The 21,221-nt window shown below is 37.5% G+C and overlaps 1 protein-coding gene across 3 annotated transcripts in view; it reads left to right on the top strand.

The window, feature by feature from the left end:
• The window catches only part of EFNA5 (ephrin A5), a 209,854-nt gene that overhangs the window by 149,860 nt on the left and 38,773 nt on the right, over positions 1–21,221 (top strand). For all 3 annotated transcript variants that reach the window (XM_034073080.1, XM_034073079.1, XM_034073078.1), the window contains exon 3: positions 20,332–20,624. In XM_034073080.1, coding sequence (XP_033928971.1) covers positions 20,332–20,624 — 293 coding nt within the window. The remainder of the gene's footprint in view (positions 1–20,331; positions 20,625–21,221) is intronic.

Here is a 21,221-nt window from a genome sequence, read left to right on the forward strand (position 1 = left end):
AATTTGGCTGGTAATAAAGATACCCATACAATCTGGTCTCAGTTTTTAATTTGAAGTTATTAGAGTTAATTATGAGAACAATATGATTCAAAGTAGCTTTAAATACTACTTTTCCTGGTAAACAATTTCATAAAAATGCTAAGGAAAGTTATGTTAAGAGTAGATGTTATTTTTTACATCTTTACATTTTTACTTTGGTGAATTATATGTTACTCAGTCAACTTTTCAAAAAATCAGTCACGCTGGTATGCTTTCTGTGTGACAGGCTGCAACCAAACCTCATTATTCATATGTCTCTGTGTGATGTTACCAAATCAATTTGTGCTCCATCTATTTTGCACTTATGGATAGTTTGTGCTCTTTTATGAGCAGAAATAGTCAGCTGGCAATAGTAGAAGACAGAACACAAAATGGATGGAGTCTCTTGTGTGGCAGGTACTTCTTTCATCCACTATAATTTTTTTCCTTGTCTCATCAGTATACACAAAACAGATTCTAAGTAAAAAAAGCAAATACACTCCTAGTTCTTTATAAATTAATCCTTTTACCTTGTAACAGGGAGAAAGTTAAATGAGGGTAGGGAAAGGTCTCTATCTTGTCTGATTGGCAGGAAAGAGTCATGCCTAAGAGTAATTGCTTATTGGATGCAATTCTGTTCAAAGGTATTGACTAGAAAGGCCAGTCTTGCCAGAGCCCAGGCTAGTGTAAAACAAAACCTAGGGTATTTCTTATGTTGTAGAGATGCACTTCATATCATGAGTGAAGGAGCAGTATGCTGTAGCAAGCTTGTAAGTAAGGAGAAAAAGAAATCTTGAAGGTGTCACTTTCCAGTCTATCGCATGTGTTTAGGAATTGAAAAGTGCATGCTCAGTCATAATGTCATGCTCTTACTGTCCAGTTATCTCTGAATTTCATACTCTTACTGTTCTGATTTATCTCAGACAAGTTTTTTTTCATTATTTCGGAATAAGATGACAACCCAAAACGACAGGATATGAAAACAGAGGATGTCAGAAATGACTCCCGCAGTTATGTGAGTACAGCTGGATACAGTGCAGTTACTGTTCCTCTCTGCCTTGTCCTTTTTTTGCTTTCCTTGTAAAGCGCCTAGGTGTACTTACTGACCTTTGGCAGATGATGCTATAAATGTATGTACTGTGTACAAAGTTCAGTATAGTCCTTCACTGACAGTTACGCACCTCTCTGATCCTTGCAGATAATGCATCCTTTCTCAGGAGTGTGCTTTACTGTCCCTCATTAAAAAGACAAAAAGGTCTTTCTTTTTTCTTCTCATTGCCTGATGAAACTTGCTTCCTGAAACTTAGTTTATTTCTAATTCTCATCTGTGCAAAATGCACCGGGAATTAAATTACAAAGCTGATGTTACCTCATGTTCCGCAAACTAGTTCCCTTAGACATTTCATTGCTGTGCACACTTGAGACTTTACAGTGTTGCATCAGGTGTGTAAAGTGCCTAAACAAGACATTATGCCATTATTAAAAAAAATAATAACCAAAAAAAAAATAGGTTAAAAGGGGGAGAAACTCTTCCAGCCAGGTTTCTAGGCAGAACTGCCAAGTTCTGCATATCCCGAGTGATGTGCCTTTGGCAAGGATGACCTGGAGCCCTGCTACAGGCTGTGGGGAGGCAGCAGGGACTCCCCTGTGAGTCATCCTGCCCACCAAGCAGTGCTTTCTCCCCACTGGATTCCAGCCATAGTGATAAAGCTACAGCCAGGGTGCAGGTGACATAGAAGCAGGACATATGCTGCTGCCCTCGGAGGTGTCCCTAGCCATGAAGCAGGAAGTCAGCTGGAGTGGTGACTAGTCCCAGACATCACTTCTGGGTGCAGTGCATCACAGTGCAGAAGTAGGCGAAACCATGCCTGGAATATTGTGTTCAGTTGCGGTTGAGTTACCATCAATAGAGGTATTTAAATCAGGTGTAGATGGTTAAGTAGTGGACTTGGCAGGGCTAGGTTAACGGTTGAACTCTATGATCTTAAAGGTCTTTTTCCATCCTAAATGATTTTATGAATCTATGGAGAAAGAGGAGATTGCTTTGGACTCCTTTTTACCATTGAGCCCTTGCCCACCTGAATTAGACCTGTCACAGCAAGTTCTAGTCTTTTGTTAATATAATCTTATGCTTTAGCTTCTCATTGCTCCTTTTATGTATTATGATTACCTAATTTGCATTCTGAATACTGTTTTGTTATTTCTCATATTCTCACCTGTACTCCACTTTATATGGGGGCTTCTGCTTGTTCTGAAATAAGCTGTCTTCTGTTATGTTTGGCTCCTGAAGCTTCTGTTTAGAATTTATTGGGGGAGAAAGAAAATAAAATTGTGTGTTTCACTAAGTTCTATTTCTTATATGTTTTTCTATGCATGAAAATACTAACTAAAAACCAGATTCAGGTAGACTAAAGGTATATAGGCTCATAAATTCATGTTCAGTTCATTCAGTGGATTTAGGAAAAATAGTCGCAAAAGGTGAACCAGTCATTTCAGCATTAAAAAGGAAATTTTAAATTTTAAATACTGTAAATGAAATTATAAGAGTTAAGCTTTTCCTATGTCCCAAAAGCAAAAGTTATTTGCACAGGAGTAATGCTTAGGTATTTATTCATCCTATACACTACAGATAGTTCCTCCCAGCTGATCCTTGTGGTGACTGCTTCAGAGAGGAAATAGTTTTGTGTAAGCCCCTTAATCTTCTGACTCTGCAGGTGGCAGAAGCTGCTCCTGGTGTTGGCAGGTCTCATGCCGGTGCAACTGCTCAAAATTTGCTGAAAAAAAAAACCCTAGGTGCTGAAACTGCAGGAATAGCGGATAAATCTGAAAGCTGGATTTTCTGCTCATCTAATCTTCCTGATTAGATATTTATGTGGCCTCATAGTGTCCAAATATTCAGCCATCAGTGATTATTTTCTCACAGCAATGAAATACTGCCATTTTTGCAATGGAAAACATGAAGTAGGACAGCATACAGGAAATCTGATATGGGACATGGCCAGCACTGGATCATGATGCTCAAGTCCCTAATCTGCTGCTTCATACCTTGTTTCTCTCATAGGGGCTACAGACCCACTATTTGATGTAAGCCATAATGGGCAAGAATAAGTAATATTAAGGAAATAATGTAGATAGTCATAGTAAGGTCTAACTTTTAAGTGCTCTTCCAGTGTCTCAAAAATGCCTTGATGAGTTCCTCTTTTTATATGTTAAAATTGTGCAGAAATTCGCTTTTTTGCAGAGGAAAACAGGACAGGGGTCCCCTGCAGTAGCAATCTCGTGGTGCTGTGACACTCTGTATTCATCAGCTGTTTGGTCTCAGAGTAAAATGTAGTCAGATGCTAAGTAGCCACTTAGGAGGTGCAGTCCTCAGTGTGTTCAAGTTTTTTATATGAAGCCTGTAGGTGTCAGAGGGCAGAGGCTTAAAAGCTGTCTTCTGTCACTTACATTTCCTGCTGTGGGAACTCTGTTTAAGTCAAACAAGTTCTAGAGAATGCTATCTTGATGGAAAATAACAGAGACTTGAGTTGTCAAAGCCTTAGACCAAAACAGAAAAGAGTGTTGAAAAGTTGTCTCCATCCTAAGATTAGGGCACAGTATCTTACAGCCTTTAGCTGTAAATGGTGAAATAGTAGGACTTGGTGCAGGTTTTCTGCTGTCAATGAAAATGTTTGTTGCTGACCTGCAAAATCCTTCAGAGCAGGCTGGGAACAAATACGAGAACAGTTTTGTGGACACTAGATGTAACCCTGCTGGCCCTGTAAACCATCCCTGTGGAATGTCTATTGGTGATGAAAATCCCTCCTTACTGACAGGGGGGATTTACACTGCAAGTTATTTCCTGAAGTTGTAAGAAGTCAGCAGTGAAGGCAACTCTTATGCACAAGCGCTCATAAGAGACTACTTTTAGGTGACTGGTGGCTTGATTATGCTCATAGGAATATTTGTTCACATTGATATTTTTACTATTTTTTCCAAGAGGATGTTGGAATTTTCTGCAGTCTTAATGGACACTGAAAGGTCTGGGATATGTCTTTTAGCTGAAACAGACATTCATGAGATGCTGCTACTGTTAAGAACCTTGAAAGTCGTGTAGCTTCATGCTCTGCTTGCTCAGACAAACCCTTGGTGGCTACAGGGCAGTTCTGAGAGCAGCTGGCTCTTTTGAGTCTGTATTGTTACTGTGTACTGTGTGTTGTTCCTCACTGCTTTTGGGGGATGGGGGAAGCCTTTAGCCCAGAGACTAATTTTTCGACTCAAGGAGAAAGCTACAAAAGCTTTTACAGAAGAGGTCCACTGGTATGTGTGTAGAGACTTGGGAACCAGGTGATAGACACAGGAGCAAGATGCTGAGCTGGCTCAGATTCTGGCAGTGGCCAGACTTTGTGGAAGCATAGACAGTGCCCTTGACTACTGCTGTCAGTCACATCAGTGTAAAACAGCAGGCATCAGCAAAGTTAATAAATGAAAAAAACAATGCAATCAAAAGTGGATTTAATTAGCTATTGGTTCTAGTTACAGTGCTGTTTTGTGCCTTACTGGATTTTGTATCAGAAGAGTAGTTGGAGTTTATATTATATATAAGCATATATAGCTATGTTTATATGTATATAAACTTATATATATATATGTTTACCAAGGTAAGGTATAGGAGATGTATGTGTATATATGCACTAAAAATGGACTGAAAATCCTGCTTAGCAGAACAAAATGTTGACCATAAAATCCACATGCTGAAGACTTGAAACTGGAGGTTCTGATTCAGTAGGTCAGTGTTGTCATCTATCTGGGATGCCAATGTTAACCAGAATGCTAGTTTTACAGTTCATTAGCAGTCTTGGTGAAATGAGCAGCTCATACTGAATCCATCTGAAAAAGTTTCTGTTTCTAGAATATTCTGAGCCCCAACTACAATGTTGAGGAGAGACAGCTGTTGTTTTGTCAGTCCTTGTTTGAATGGAGGGAGTCAGAGTTGAGAAAAAGATCTCCTCATTCAGTACTTGTACATCATTCTGAGACTAGGGATGGTTATTGTTTCAAGACAATTTCTATTTGACAAAGAGTTATGGTCTCCTGACGCATAGAGGATCTATAAACTAGGTCTGGAGTAAACTCTTTCACACATTTACTCATTCCTTCTTTGGTTAAATGATTCCCAGCAACACACTTGACAGCTGTAAATATAAGGGTCTTGCACATTTCTCCCTGGTTAAGACATGTTAGCAGTGTGAGCAGGTCTGGGCTCAAATATGTACAGCTAGCTAATTCTTGCTTATCCTGACATGAAGAATGTAAAAAGTGTGTCAGCTTTCAAGTGTCAGAGACTAAAATATGGATGTGTTTATTGCATATTTTGGCTGTCCTTTTAATAAACAGTTTGACGCATTCTTTTGGTGAACTTTCTGGAAGACGGATAGCTCAAAATGGACACAGGAGAAATCGGTCTTGTCAAGATTCCCATACATGTAATTACCTTCAGGTGCCAAGTGTACTTAGTGGCTGTTGATTTTTTTTTTTTTTTTTTTGCTGTTCAGACATTTTGCTGTTCAGACATTCAGACCAGAAGGTTTGGGGTTTTTTGGGGGTTGGGTTTTTTTTGTTTGTTTGTTTTTCTTTTAATGTGGACATTCTTAAAGGGAGGACGTGAAAGATCAGTTGCTTCAGGCTTTGCTTTCCCTTAGGAAATGCCTTGTATCACATCCTAGATAAGCCTTTTGAAGACACACTTTTGGTCTGCTTTTTTCAGGCATGCCTAAATCTCCTTGCATAACCTAAGCACTGAATGATGTTCTTAAACTTTTCTTCTATGGGTAGGATAGCTAGATTGTTTTGAAAGACTGTTTTGAGCTACTTTGTTCCTTTGCTTTTAAGGTTTTTGTGCATGATATGCTGAACAGTTTTGGAAGTTGTTAGATTGGCTAATCTACTATGGTACAAAAACAGTGGCAAGATGTGCTTTTTAAATTACGAGCCTGGGAATGTAATTGTCATTACATGTTACTCTGTATTCAAATGAATATTCAAATTTTTTATGGCACCAAGCAACTAATATGGAAGGATGAAATTATTATAGTCAGAAATCAAAAGTCTCAGAATACAGAAGAGAGCAGTACCAGGAAAATGTATTATGAAGTCTACTTTGAATATGAGTAGCTTGAAGTTTTTCTGGTGACTGGGAATGTAAATAATGTACCAGAAAAGTGGGACAGATGATGTAGTCAATTAAAGAAAGAAAAATTGATGTTTTCTTGTGGATGGACATACTTAGACAAAATCATTGAAGACACTGCTAAAAAAGACTTCAAATTAATTTGTGTCACATATAGTCAACTTTTAATAATTTAATTGAACATTAGATAAACTTTTGCTGATCCAGGGACTCCTGAAATTTCACGTCTTGTTTTTCAGTCCCAGTGTTTGACTGGTTCTTCAAATCCAAGAAAAACTAGAAATCAGCATATTTTTTTAATCTGCATAAATGCAGTCTCAACATGACAGAAGTAGAATGTTCAGGCTAATTACAAAAGGAATTTTTGGCTTTATTCATATAGGAACTCAATATGTGTAAGAGTGATTTAACGATGTGATCTGGCATTCATTCTGCACTGCATCATCATCAAACAAACAAACAAAAAAAAGGCCTTCCTTGGTGTTTTTTGCCTAAGGGCTGCTGAAAGATGATTATTCTTCTAATCAGAACCATCATAATCAAGGCAGACAATTAGCTAGGTTAGGTCTCTGCTGATTTCTCCTGTGGCCCTAAGCATCAGGTGGCCTTGAGCACTCTTGGATTTCAGCAAATTTTTCAATAATACCTGTTTTGCTCCACCTGTTGTCATTAAGACCCTCATTTTTTCTATTGAAGTGCTTAGTTGTGTGTATGCTTATTTATATTACACTGATCCTGAAGGCATTAGCTGCCCTTCAGAAGAAAAAGCTCACTAGCCTAGACAATAAGTACAGAGTTTAAGTTTCTAGTGAGTAGTATAAAACTGTAGACATTATTTTGATATACCATGCATGTGTTTATGAATGTGCAGCTAGTCCTGTATTTTCATCAGTAACATTTATTTTCAGACATATTTCAGACATATTCGATTACAGCTATGTAGTCAAATATACAACTTGGGCACGTCGTGGTGAACCTTTGTGTTTGTAAATGGCAACATATTCCTCCTGTCAGCAGTCTGCTGCAGTCATTAATTCTGGTTTTCCGCTATTATTTTTGTACACAGCGGATGCTGTTCTGCTTAGCTGGAATTTACCTACCCAAGTGGCATACTTGATATCTAAATGAACTAAATACTATACTTAGTAGGCCTGATTCTGTTCCTATTCATGCCACATATTTATGTGCTGAAGCAAGGGAGTTGCTCCCTGTTTCGCCCTATTGTAGAAGAAAGTGAAACTTGATGCAGTAGCTCTTGTGGGATGGACAGTTTTGTCTACAGATCATGTGTAACTGAAGTAAATGGCAAGCTGGCAAGTTAACTTGATCTTCCCCTTTCTCTCCTGTATTCTTAGAAATTTTAATGACTCAGTAATGCTTTTCTTTCTTCAGTTTCTAGTCTCCTTTTGCATATTGTGTGGTTTAGCATTGTTAAAAAATTAAAGAAGCACAATATATTTAAAATATAAAAGGCATGTTTAGCTTTTCTTTAACACAGGCAAAAGAAAAGGTAGAGCACAGAAGGTGACTGAACTGGTAATTCCTTTCAACACCTGTCATGATACTCTGAAGCTTGTTGGTAATATTAATGTCAGTGTCAAAATATTTCTGTAATATGAAAATTACTATGGAGTGACAAGTTTTTAGGGATTTTTTTTTTCACAATATGGATTCTTTCAGTTGTTGAGTGGAAGAACTGCTTCTTGGGACAGATGAAGAGTTTTACACTTAATTTAATGCATTCTTTAAAGTAATGATTCATATCAAGATGATTTTTTTCTGTATTTCTTGATGGAAGAACACAGCTTAAGTGGCTGGTTTTCACCTGTGTGATCTTGCTACCACTGTAAACAAAATTTTGAGGACAGAAGCTGGTTTTTATAGTGTTAGCAGTGTTGAGATACTTGAGTTTTATCTGCTTTGGAGGATTTCAACAGCAACAATCAGGAGACAAAAAAATCTGATTTAAAGATATAGCTATGAGTGAAACAACATTTAGCCAATCAACCCCAACATATTAAGAAGTCATCTTCTCTGTTGTGCTGCACTGGAAAACGATTTCTGTGTTTCAGGTTGAGAAGTTTGAAATAATTGATTTTGAAAGGAAGAACAGGTTTCAGTGAGCCTTAATGGAAGTTTACTCATTTGTAATGCATTTATAAGACTAGATATTCCATACCCTGTGTGTTATGAGCACAGACATTTAAACAGACTGTGTTTCTATCTCTGTACTGTGTTGTGTATACACATACATAACTGATACTAACCTCTGGAGCCAATTTAGTCTCTTGCTGTCTGGATATTTAATCAAGAGCATCATCTCAGCACATAAGAGCAAGAAAATTACATAGGTGAAGTGAATTAAGCCTTAATGTTTGAACACATAGGAATTAAGTGCTGCCACCTACATTCAGGTTACTGATTAGATCAATGGCAGTGTATTGATAAAGTCTTGGGTTGTTTTTCATCTTGCTTAGTGTAGGGATAGTGGTGTTGATGCCATGAGCTTCTAATGGGCCAAGAAACCATATTTGAAATGTTAATCCTGGTAAGAAGTTTTTCTTTTGTGCAATAAAAGCTGCCCACTCATTAATGTAAAAGCTTTTTAACCCTTTCCATCTGTGGATTTAAAGTCAAGTATTGACTGCAATGATATCTGTAGTTCAGTTTCCCGGAGATAGAATGATTAAATTAGAGTCATAAGAGGAATTACTGTAATAATATTGGTAATGAATGATTCTTAGTATGAAGTTATTTGTTACCATGTTTCATATCACAATGTGCTGTGTTCACACACTCTTCTTTGGCTGAAGTAGTTTTATTCTGACATCAGCATAATAATGAATAATTTTATACCCAAGTGTAGACCATGCGATTCACTGCTTTGTTGAATGTTTTCTGCACAGTTAGGCCTCCATGCAGGAAAGCATTTAACCATTTACCTAAATCCTTCAGCTTAGTGTGTGTTTAATTCTAAAGCATCAGCTTAATTGCTGTCTTGAACAGAGCTGCTTATTAGAACAGAAGCTCTTAATAGTCACATATCTGTAACCTTTTGGGAACTTTGAAGCTACTGTGTCAGGATGTATTTTTTACATCAGTCACAGCTATTCTTTAAAAAAAAATAAATATTCATGTGCTGTTACAGAATGCTTACAGACTATTCTGTAATCTAACAAAAGGTGTCTTAAAATAAATTTAACTGCATTTAAATGCCTAAGTTAAAACATACCATAACAGGTGTAAGTAAGGATCAAAAATGTACTAAAAAGCTGAAGATGCATGGTCATTAACAGAATTAGTTCATAAACAAAGGCAAAATAACGTGAAATGGAAAAATAAACTCAACCCAAAACTAGTTGAACAGCTTCATTCAGCACTTCAGTAGTTATTTTCTACTGCCTTTTTTCTGTCTGTAATCCAAGGAGCTGTTAACCTTTCGTAAAGGATTTGGAAGATGGAGGCTGCTTTGCTTCTTAGATGTAAAACCTAAAGTAGAGGGACACATTTATACTTCATTAGTGTCTTAATAAATCAAATCTTATTTTTAATATATCTAAAACCATTGTATTTCCTTTGACATATTTAATGTACAAAATAATTAAAGTGGGTTGGGGTTTTTTTTTGTTCCTTTGTTTTAGTTTTGTTTTTTCACTTCATTGATGAAGGGAAATGTTAAGAAAACAAAGCAAATGACCTCTAGCTGTTCAGCATGTTATTTGAAAGTTTGGTGGATACCAAAGCCTTAAATTACCTTTTGCTCCTGGGATCTTGGAAGGCATAATTTAGGAGAAGATTTTTCGAAAAATTCGAGGGAAGGAAGTAGAGGTCTTTACATATGTTTCTTGCCATGTGATGAGAAAAGGCCAGTTTAAACAAAGTTGTTGGGTTATGTTTGCTTCACTGTGAAAATTACTGCAACACATCTTTGGACATAGATAACTTCTCAACAACCTTACAGAGCAAGCCTGATCAGTGGAATAGTGTTCCTGCAGAAATGACCACTTGAATAGGAAGTATGCATCCTTAAAAAAGCAGGGTAAAACTGAGCAATATAGAAGTCTAAAATATCTTCTGAGTGCAATGAAAGACTTTTGAGTTGTAGCATTTTTGTTACAAGTCAGAGTATGAGATGAAAGGACAGATCTTGAAGTCTGTATTCTGTTACAGTCAATCCTTAGCTAAACTTGTGTTGCAGACAGTTGAAAACTAGGCAGTCTTTATTTGTCTAGGCTTTTTTATGTGGCATCCTTCTTGGAGAACTGGTGAGATGCACTGAAACAGAGATCTAATGGATTCTTTAACATAAGTGATTATTTTGATTAAAATTATGAACTGGGATAATAAAAATTGCTTTTTCTCCAATAAGTAAATTTGCCTCCACAAAATCTTATCTTTGGGGGGTTATGAGGTACATTCTTGCCTCTGACTGCTACTGGTAGGAAAGGTAAAAATGTTCAATTAATAAGCATTTGAAGATGATTGATTGCATTTGGTTAGACATTTGTAATCGTCTGTATCATTTATTATCACTCTTGTAAACAGTGCAGCATCACAGTTTATAAATTGCTTTCTTAGCTATGCAATTCAAAGTACAAATAGTATCTCTAGTAGAAAGGTGTGTCTTAGGTGTCAGGCTCAGAAATGCAGGGAGAGGAGCAGGAACCAAACTGTAAAACTCAGTGTTCACAGACTGTAGTGCACCAAATTCCAAAAGTTTCTAGGAATTCAAAAAATTATCAGAACAACCGATGAAGGAATAAGGAGACTGGCTTCAGCCCAGTTATTTTGGATTCACAGTGTGCATAGAGACTCCAAACACAATTCTCAGGCTGCCTGTAGTATCTTATTGGGTCTGCTACCTTTCACATAATGTCTTCAGCACTGATGTTTGCCCTATAAATCTAAATGATGTTTTTGACAGAATAGTAACTCTTCCTTTACCTTCACCTCCTTCCTCTTTTCATACATCTCTGCAAGTTAAATGCTCATGGCAATGGAAAATTGTTAGCCAGGTAGCATCTGTGGTCGTAGGGATTAAAGCTATCAGAGCTGGGACAGCTGAGAATGAGAGCCTGAACTCTTTGGTAGCACTTCTATGACATGTTGTACCTTACCATCCGCAGATGACTGTGTCACTGAAGCCCCAAGATGAAATGAGTGCTTTGCTTTAGAGGCTGCAGTAAAAGAGACATAATAAGAGATCAGGTGAAAGTCATTTGTGTCAGCTTTGAGCAAATTTTACAAATGCAGGGTCTGAGGAGACAGTCTTAATAAGCAGAATTTGAAAAATGTCCAGCTCATCGATTAGAAGGTGCATAATGAAGGGAAGTTAAGTGGGTGATGGTCTTGGAGTACTTGAGAATCTCTGGAGTACTCAGATTTATAGGTGGGAAACAAATGTTGATTTGTTTATTCCCACTTTCACAGAAAGAGAGCATTTCGTTTGTATTTTTTGATGTTTGAATTATCATTGAACATATATTTTTATAGTAGTGCCAACTATAAAAAGAGTCAATACCGGACCTAGCTGTACAAATATACACAGTTATGAGTGTAACAGGGAAGTGATTAACAGTAAGTAGAGTAAACATATTTTCACAGAATTTATTTCTTAAAGAGCTTTTAAGCATAAAACCATATAAAATATGTCTGTACTTTAAATTCAACATCATTGTTAACTGTTATGATGTAACTGAAATTTTTGTTTAGCAGTAACAGCAGAAAAAAAGGTATTTCAAGTCTTTGAATTTAATGGAATTAACACAGCATATGCCATTCAAAGAACTCTTGCATTTTAAATAGGACATAAGCCTTTTACTATTGAAACCTACTCCTTTCCTCCTGTGTTTTGCATTCTTTTTTTGCCATGATTCTGCTGATAGAATCTCCTCCTTCTGAATGTAGGTTTTCCTTACTTTGGAAAGTATGCATTTCAGTCAAGGTACATTAAGAAGTTTTCAACAATCAATTTTTACTAAGAACAAAAACAACAGCAATAACCCCTGCCCCCCCCCCCCCCCCCCCCCAAAAAAAAAAAAAAAACAAGAAAAAACAACCTAAACCCACAAAAAAACCCCAAACCTGAGTTGTTTTTTTGTTTTGGTGGTGGTGGTGATGTTTTTTTTTTTCCCACAGAAAGCTAAGACTTTTACTATACTAGTTTTGAGGAGGTTTCTTGGTTCAGGGAGTTAAGAGAATTAAAACGTTGTAAGTGGTCACCTACAGGATAGCTATAAATTTTCATAGCACAGGAAGAATGAAGTTTGAGAGACCAAACCTTGAGCAGTTATTGTATCAGTGTTGTAAAGCTTGGCTGGTTCTATTTAAGGGCAGTTTCCAGATGAATTGCCTGTGTACATGCTTCTGACATTTCAAAAGGTCTAGTTTTTGTGTTAGCACAGAATAAAAATAATTATCATGATTTTGGTACTTTTTAGTGATTTTTTCTGTTCTGGGTGAACATTCTTTGACTCTTCAGATTACTTCATAATTCTTTTCTTTGAAAACGTACTTGCTAACTCAAACTGATTTGTTTCATGTTTCTTCCTGTTCTAGGCCCCATAGCAGATCACTTGACTCATTTAAATAGTCAGTATGAAGTACCAGATACAATGGTGTGAGACATACAGGAATGATTCGTGTCAGGAATTTAGGCGTCCTTGTAGCCATTGCACTTTGTGTGAAACCAGCCCTCCTTTGTGACCGTGATTATCATAAGTACTCCTGTCAATAAGGACAAACAAAGGGGTTAATCTCTCCTAATCAATCGCTTTGTTTTTCAAAGGGGACTTCCGTTTAACGGTTTGACTGGCCTAAGGAGATTAGATAACCAAGAGATACATTTTGTTACAGGATGTTGCAAACTTGGGTACTAGGCAAATAACCATATAAGGTGTAGAACAAAATGTTAAGACTACGGTTAAGCTTGTAAGCATTTTTCTGTTAATACATTACTAAGAAAATTCAACAACGTCTTCACCGGAGAAGGACGCCAGCAAACAAGAAAAGAACAAAGGAAAGGGGCCACGTCGACATTCGGGTAAAGAAGACAACAGGATTGGCTAAAACCCAAGACTGACCCAAGACTGTACTCCAAAGATCCCGGTGTGCGTTGCTGGTGAAGCAGAGACTCCCCTGCGCACCCAGCGCTGTTTTGCTTATTCCCTCTCTTAAATTTCTAATCAATTGTGAATAAAATCAATTGGACAAAACCCGGTTTGCGGTAAATTTTTATAACAATGGTAACTGATCAGAATCTTGTTATTTAACAAGAAAAAATGCAGCCGTCAAATAGGAAGGCACAATGTCTCGTACAGTTGGCTGATAAGAAGAGGTAAAGGCATGAGATTCTTCACAGAGACAAGCAATGTAAAACTGATGCTTTTTTTCATGAAGTCCAGCTTAATACACTTCCGCACTTTCTGATTTTAATTTGTTTGGAGGTTTTGCTTCTGACCCCTCCAAGTAGTGTAAAGAATCTCCCAGGTGAGGGGAGCATAGCAGGAATAAAAGGGGAAGGCAAATGCATGTGAACTAAAATGCGGGGAGATCACTCAGCTCTCAAGAAATGTGATAGGCTCTTGCAGACAGTTGTGAAACAGTAATTTGAAGTCTGATGAACTCTTTCAAGTGCAGGAGCTGATTCTGCTCAGCTGTGTAATTGTAATGGAAAGGAGGCAGCCAAAGGCAGAGACCTGGGAGCAACCTTTAGGGGGAGGCCTGTTCCAGCAGAGTGTGTGGGAGAGTAAAATGAAGGTTACAAATGATAAGTTTCTCTGCCTGATTGATAATGAACTAGTAATAAGTAGCCTTATTATAGTAATAACTTTCCCATGGAAGCCCAATGATTGTGGAGAAGCTTTAGCTGAGTGTGTGTGACCACATCTTATTTTGACCAGCTGTAGCACAGCAAAGCTGTGTAATTATCATAATCTGACAATTAGCCTGGCATCCTTTCCCAGTGTTTAATTACTCCAATAAATGCTAATTGAATAGAGGACTTAATGACAAAAGAATAAGTTTCTTTCTGTATTGTGTACTTAACTTGCAGTCATTTCTAGGCATAATCGTTGAAAACTGTTTTTTTTTTTGAGCAACAGCCTTGATTAGTTCTTTGTCTTCTGTTTTGTCAGTCAGTATTTTTTCTTACATGTTTTCTCATGGTGTTTTGAACTTGTCTTAACTTGTGAAACTGTAACCTAAGGATTAAAAGTTCATAGACAGCTCCTTTATATTGTAGGGTTTTTTTTGTTTGTTCAGGCTAGCAATACCCTGCTAGAGATCTAAAATGTCGCTGACTTGCTACCGTTAGCAAATCCACTTCTCATAGCATCTGGAAAATGTTTAAGTTTCTTTTGGTTTGAATAGGGCTAAAATTAAAACAGATCTTTGATTACTTCATTGTTTGTGCATCAGAATCGTTGTTGATGTCAGCAGAGCTATGGGAACAGAGTTTAGGAAGAGCAGAGGAGCATTAAAGAGGTTATTTTTGTATAGCACAGAAATAGCATTTTTTAAATTATCTGCAGTAAAATGGTACACTTAATCCCACAATCCCTCAGATAATTAACAACAACAAGATTTCCCCATCGCACATAACACCTTTAAATTAGTTGAAATGAGGGGGCTTGGACTGTCTAAAAGAGTAATGAGTTACCCTGTTGTTTTCCAGGCACAGCATGTGAGTAGGACTTGGGATGGTCAAATGCACTATACTTGCCTCCTAAACAGGCAAAAAGCTGTGAGTAAGCTCACTATTGTGGAATGGTAAATAACTGATATCATCACATCCCAAGAGCAATTAAAATGTTGTCCTTTTAAAGAATGTTAACATTCCCAGAAAATTTTGCGGGTTTGTGTATTATTGCATACACAAATATGTACTTTATATTCATCTTGCTGTTATTAATAATTTAAGCAAATAGTTTCACAACTAGCTAACAGAAATAAACATAATTTTCAACCTATTTCTGAAGCTTTTCCTGAGTCTAGAGCATTTGTAAGAGATGTTTCTATTGTCAAATAACATTTAATCTATAGTGAGTCAGCCTTTGTTGGGATACATACAGGATCTTTTCACCTAGCTGCTTTTTTCATGATACTTTTAGGATTGGACTTCTCTCTGAGACCTCTCTGTCTCCATTAAATTTAATTAAAACTGGTTTAGTGGCCACAAAAGTTCAAAAAACCCAAAAAAAAAACAGTAAAAGTAAAAAAAAGGAGGAGCTGATTGACCAGCAGTTACTGGGTTATGCATGTGCTGCTCACAGAAGCCTTTTTTCCTTAGGAAACAGGATCAGTAATTTTTTTGCTGTACTGTTTCTGAAGAACTATGGGTAATAGTGTTTTGTGTTTATCCCAAGAATGAATGCATTCAGAGAATTTAGTTGATGTTGCTTTGCATTTTAGATTATCATTTGAGAGCATGGCAGCTGGCTTAAGACATTCAGCAGTGGTAGTGTCCTCTGTAAATTGATGTTACAGGCTGCGCAGGCTCCAGGCGGCAGAATTTGCATCTGATCCCTTCTGATGCCAGACTGAAGACCAGAATTTCAAAGTTAATTGTCAGAGCTGGTATTTGAGGTCTTCTCTTGCTCACAGTGAAGCCTTGCCACATTCATTTGACAGAACGTACTCCAAATAAAGAAAGGTTGACATAGCAGAAGGAAAATTTTCCAGTACGCTTATCTTGAAGTAGAGCATCTGGTGTGTTGATTTTACAGGGAGGGTGATGGAATATAACTGATCAGATTTGTATGGGAAGCAACAAGCAGAAGTTATTGCAATTTTTCATCTATCTAAATGATAATGTGTAATTAGTGTTATTTGCTCTTCTTAAACTGGATTTTTATAGTGTTTATTCCAAGAAACAAAGGAAGAAAGAAAAAAAAAAACCAAACAAAACTGTTGTTGTATTCTAAATATCTGCTTAAATAAATTGTCATTTTTTTTCAGTGACCAGCAAAATTATTAAATTCAAGATAAGCCACAGATGCTTCAGAACTTAAAATTATGAAAAGAAGCCTGCACACAGTCTGTGCACTTGTGCCAATGGATAAACAGAATAAAGAAGGCATTAATTACTCTGCAAATGTTTTGCTAGTCTTGTGTTTCTGTGGTTAAAGTTACCATGAAGTTCTTTCTCTGAGTTCTGAATACCTGACCATTTCATCAGTGGCAGTCGAGCCAGACACAGAAACATTTGTTTGACTGTCTTTGATGGAAGCAGTATGAAGTTTGTGTAGCAAGATGATGTTTGTTGCTTAGGGAAATGTTTAGGTTTAGAAGCTACTTGACTATCTGTCTCTGTCTTCAAAATGGCTTTTATAGCCCTACCACCTAAGAGCTAACTTTGTACTATACACATATTCAAGACAGTCTTTGAATGCCATCTGACAAAAAACAAAGGTTAATTATCTTTGAAGAATGGCTCTGTGTTTGCTGTGTTTAAGGCAGAGTTCACAGAGACAAATGACATTATTTGCAGAAGGACTGTAGATCCTGTCAAGCTTTCGGAGAAGTCTTTTTGGTTGGTTTATACCAGAACACAATGTTCTATTACGTGAAATCTAGATAGGACTTGTAATGAGATTTGTATAAAGATCATGATTACCGCGTGGTTCCAGAAGGATTTGGGAGTGCAAGTGACGATCTGTCAGAACAGGATGAAGACCTAGCTGAGTAAAGGAAAAGTACACCAGTAGCATTATTAGAACAGGAAATCAAGTTTTCTATTTTGAATGGAACTGGAAAAAGAAACAAACTTATTAAACCTTAAATGTAGTCAACAGGGTATCTGTTATTCCTGTGTGTTAATGGATTCTACCTTCCCTTCATATGTTATGCTCCTTAGCATACATAGGTGGCTAAACATTGATAACTGCTTTAATTTGAAGTGGAACTTTGTTTCACTCCGGTACCTGACATTACACTACTAATAAAATGTTTTTTTCAGCCTGTGAATGTTAGGTGTTTTCCTCTCAGATGCGTGTTTAAAATTCTTGGAAATGTGTTTCTGAAGTGTTTCCTTTATAGGCTTTGAGCTGATTAAATTTTGTGAGTTACTCATGGCCATCCCTTGCCTTTCTGATCAGGTTAGAGGCCTTTGTGTTTCTTCTTTGAGAAGCTAAATGCAACACACTGCCTTGCAGCTGTGAAAATAAGAATGGTCTCAGTTCATTCCAAGAGGCAGGCTGGAGACACTAGACTTTTTTTTAAAAAAATAAAATTAGTTCTATATCTCTTCATACACTTGCTGAGGTTTTGATTACTGACTTTCATAAGGTATTACGAGAGGGGAAATAAATACCTGGCTGCTGCTTCTTAGTTGGCTAATAATCTTTTTTTCAGTATTGCTCTTACTCTATGGAATGAAGAGTCTGCAGTCAGAGCTGCTTGGTACATGTTTTCCCTGCAGCAGGTTCACTCCTGTGCCAGCCATTCAGCTAAAGGCCAGTTTAGATCACTTCAAATAGGGACCATCTTCTCCAGTCTTGGACGCATAAATGTAAACACCTTCTGGCTATGGGGAATAACTGTGGAATGAAAATATTGAGAGAGCTGGAAAGGAAGGACACTGATAAAAAGGACTTGAATGTATGCTTCATCCTCAGACCTTTTTGCAAGCAATGCTTGCTGCTTACTTTCCATGTTTCTGACAAGGTAGTGGTCACACAACTGTGCCAGCACTTAAGAAATCAGAAATAAGAATGAATCTGCTAAAATATGAGTGATCAAAAAGGATGGTGGTGTTATGGTTTTGATTGTTAACAAGAATACAATAGGGGACTTTGTCAGAAAGGAGTCAGGTGAGCAGTTTGTGTGCACTATTGGGTAGAAGAGCTCACCTGGTGCAGATTACAAGTTTGATTCCACTGATAACAGGGGTTTAAGATGTGATCACGAATGTAGTTTTCTGTCTCTTTGTATTTATCATATCCTTTATTATAGCCTGTGTAGTTGGATTATTTCCTTCAAATTCAGCTTAGAATGTAGACTCTGTCTGGAAAATGTCTGTCTAGACTCTCCTTTTGGTTAAAGGGAAGAAATAGCTGCTTCTAGAGTGTGAGCCATCTCATTCCAGTGTACATTGGGCTAAACAAGTCAGATGAATTGGACTCAAGAAGTTCCTATTTCTCTCCACTAACTTTAGAAAATGAGGAGAAGCAATTCATACAAGGTCATTTGTGTTGTGAAAGTCTGATGTTAAGGAGACCACACTGATCCTGGATGTCTTCAATTACATAAGGGTAATTCTGAAAGCATATAGTTTCTGTCACAAAACTGTAATTAGGCATTATTGTGAAGGCACAAGCTGATATAAGAGGTAGCTTTGAGAATCCCTTAAGAAAGCTGCATTGTCTGTCACCTGCATGGTTAAATAAAAGCACACACACACAGACACACACACATATAAAAATAGCTATTCATTTCTACTTATTAAAACTGTAATTTAAAAAAATCATTCCCAGAATGTGGCTTTCTTATTCATAACTTGTTAGATACCTTTTCCATTACCTGTAAGAAATGGCGTTCTGTTAGCTGATACAGCGAACAGACACCAATTTGAAAACGGTATGTTATTGCAAATCTGTTAAAACAGTATCTTCCAGGTGACAGGTTTTGAAAGCATTGGAGTACAAAACTACATTTTTAACTAATGATTTAGATAAATGTAAATTCTTCTGGAAGAACTGTGGTTCAGAGAGGCTTTTCCATGTTACAGAGTGGAACTGTAAGGCTGTGCACTGGCTGAAATTATACAGATGTATCATGTTTTGATGTGTTCAGTTTTTCCCCTCTAAAAAGCTATATTATTGAAGTGAAATTATTGTAGGGGTATGAAAAGGTGTAGTTTGCTCTGAATTTATCCTTGGAGGGCCAGCAGATCATTGCTTTTTCTCTGAAATTAGATAGAAGGATCCAGATGGCAGATTTCAAGCCCATCAGGTGTTTAAAATATGCCCCTCAGCTAGAAAGAAGTATTATAGTTAAATCTGTCATGGCCTTTTTATAGCTCTGTGATACACTTGACAACTGCAGCCATGAAAAAGAGAAGCTACCAGTAGCCCAGTCAGCCTGAAGTGGAGTAGGTCAGTGTTTGGTTTCTTTGGCCACCCCAGGGAGTTTGATAGATGTACAGACCTGGTTTATGGAATCATTAAATCCATCATGGTGTAAGCTCCCATGGAGGCAGTGGATTTGTTCCCATGGTTTCTTCCAGATACTATGCCGTAGAATTAGAGAAGCAATGCAAGTGAAACATGGAGGGGAGAAAAAAGGACACCCTCCCCATCACCGGGAAAACAATAATCCCACATCTCTAAGAAGTCCTCAGTAATAACAGTAGTAATAATAAAGTGCATCTGGGATGGTGCCTTGCACTGCATTTCGCAGCTGGCACTCATTCAGAACTCTCACATTAGGCTGAGTGCTGATAATTAGTATACCAGAATCCTTTTATCTGAACAGAGCAACGTCTCCACTGTGTACTTTTGGCAAAGGAAATCTACTGCTTTTCTATATCTTTACAAGGCAATACAGGCTTTTGCTTGCATCTTGACAAACCTGTGGCTAATCGTGAAGAAAGAGTAAACCTGTTTGTGCTCTTGTAGTAACTATAAGTACTTGCACTCAAATCAGCTTTCAACACAGGGGTGATTGCTGCCTGATTCAGAGAAGAGGATATGTTTGGGTTATTTATATGCATGCATATGTAGACACTGATTTAGGGAAACTTATACAGTTTTAGCTTCTTCTCTGTTTCTTGCTTGTTTCTTCAATTAAAAAAAAAACAACAAAAAAACAAAACCAGCCACAACCAAAAAAAAAAAAAAAGCCACAACTTTCTTTGTTTATTCAGTAAACTGTAGGGAAAGGTAGCTAGCTATTGGTTGGTGAGGATTAGCAAGGAACTCATTTTGTAGAAGCAAAGAGCAAGATTTTTATCCAGAAGGTTGTAAGATCATAGTCTTGCATAAGCTGTCTTTGATAGCTCCCCTCAATTGTAAGGACTATTTCTGAGTGTAAATGCTCATGGCTAAAGTGTCATTAGTGCTGCTCCTTTCATGAGAATGTAACCCTGCAACAAGGTCATCCTGAGTTAACTATGCTTATATCTGAATTCTTCCTGTGATTTTTAGATTCCAGCGGGGCGACTACCACATCGATGTCTGCATCAATGACTACCTGGATGTGTTCTGCCCTCACTACGAAGATTCAGTTCCGGAAGATAAGACCGAACGCTATGTTCTGTACATGGTGAACTTTGATGGCTACAGCTCCTGCGATCATACCTCCAAAGGGTTCAAGAGGTGGGAATGTAATCGGCCGCATTCCCCAAATGGACCTTTGAAGTTCTCGGAAAAGTTCCAGCTCTTCACACCCTTCTCTCTAGGATTTGAGTTCAGGCCAGGCCGGGAATATTTCTACATCTGTGAGTATATAGGGAATTACCACTGTTGCAGAGCAGATGCAAGAAACCTAGCTAATTTTTCATTTATGTGGTATGGAAATACAGAGGGCCAAATGCTATATAATGTAGATGTCTTACAGTGAATGCAGGCTTAACTATCCCCAGACATATTAGCTAGGAACCTAGCTAGTGAAACAGATTAAATCGCAGTTTCTTCTCACACATGAAATAGCATGTCATCCTGTTCATTGAACTGTGGCTGACTTCTAAAGCAAAGCACACTATAATGTTTATTGCAGCATTCTGAAGTGTCAAAGAAGGAGGAAGTGACAAAAAGGGTAGGATAGAAGCTGTCCACAAATACAATGAAAATAATTAATTCTTTGTTCAGTTAAAATGCTCTTGTCTCTGTAATAGTTATTACCCAAAGGCAGTGAGGTCTGTCTAGTTTCCAAGTGGTATGGCTACTGGTGCTGGTACTCCAGTGATATTTAAAGTTTTAATTTATTAGGGTTCATGTTTCTAGCATAGAGCCAAGTGTTGGGGTTTTTTTTTCCTTCCTTTTTTCTTAAACAAGCTGTTTCTGCCAGGGTGGGTGATGTGGGAGCAGGTGACAAG

The sequence above is a fragment of the Melopsittacus undulatus genome, chromosome Z (genome assembly GCF_012275295.1).
Source record: "Melopsittacus undulatus isolate bMelUnd1 chromosome Z, bMelUnd1.mat.Z, whole genome shotgun sequence".
NCBI lineage: Eukaryota > Metazoa > Chordata > Aves > Psittaciformes > Psittaculidae > Melopsittacus > Melopsittacus undulatus.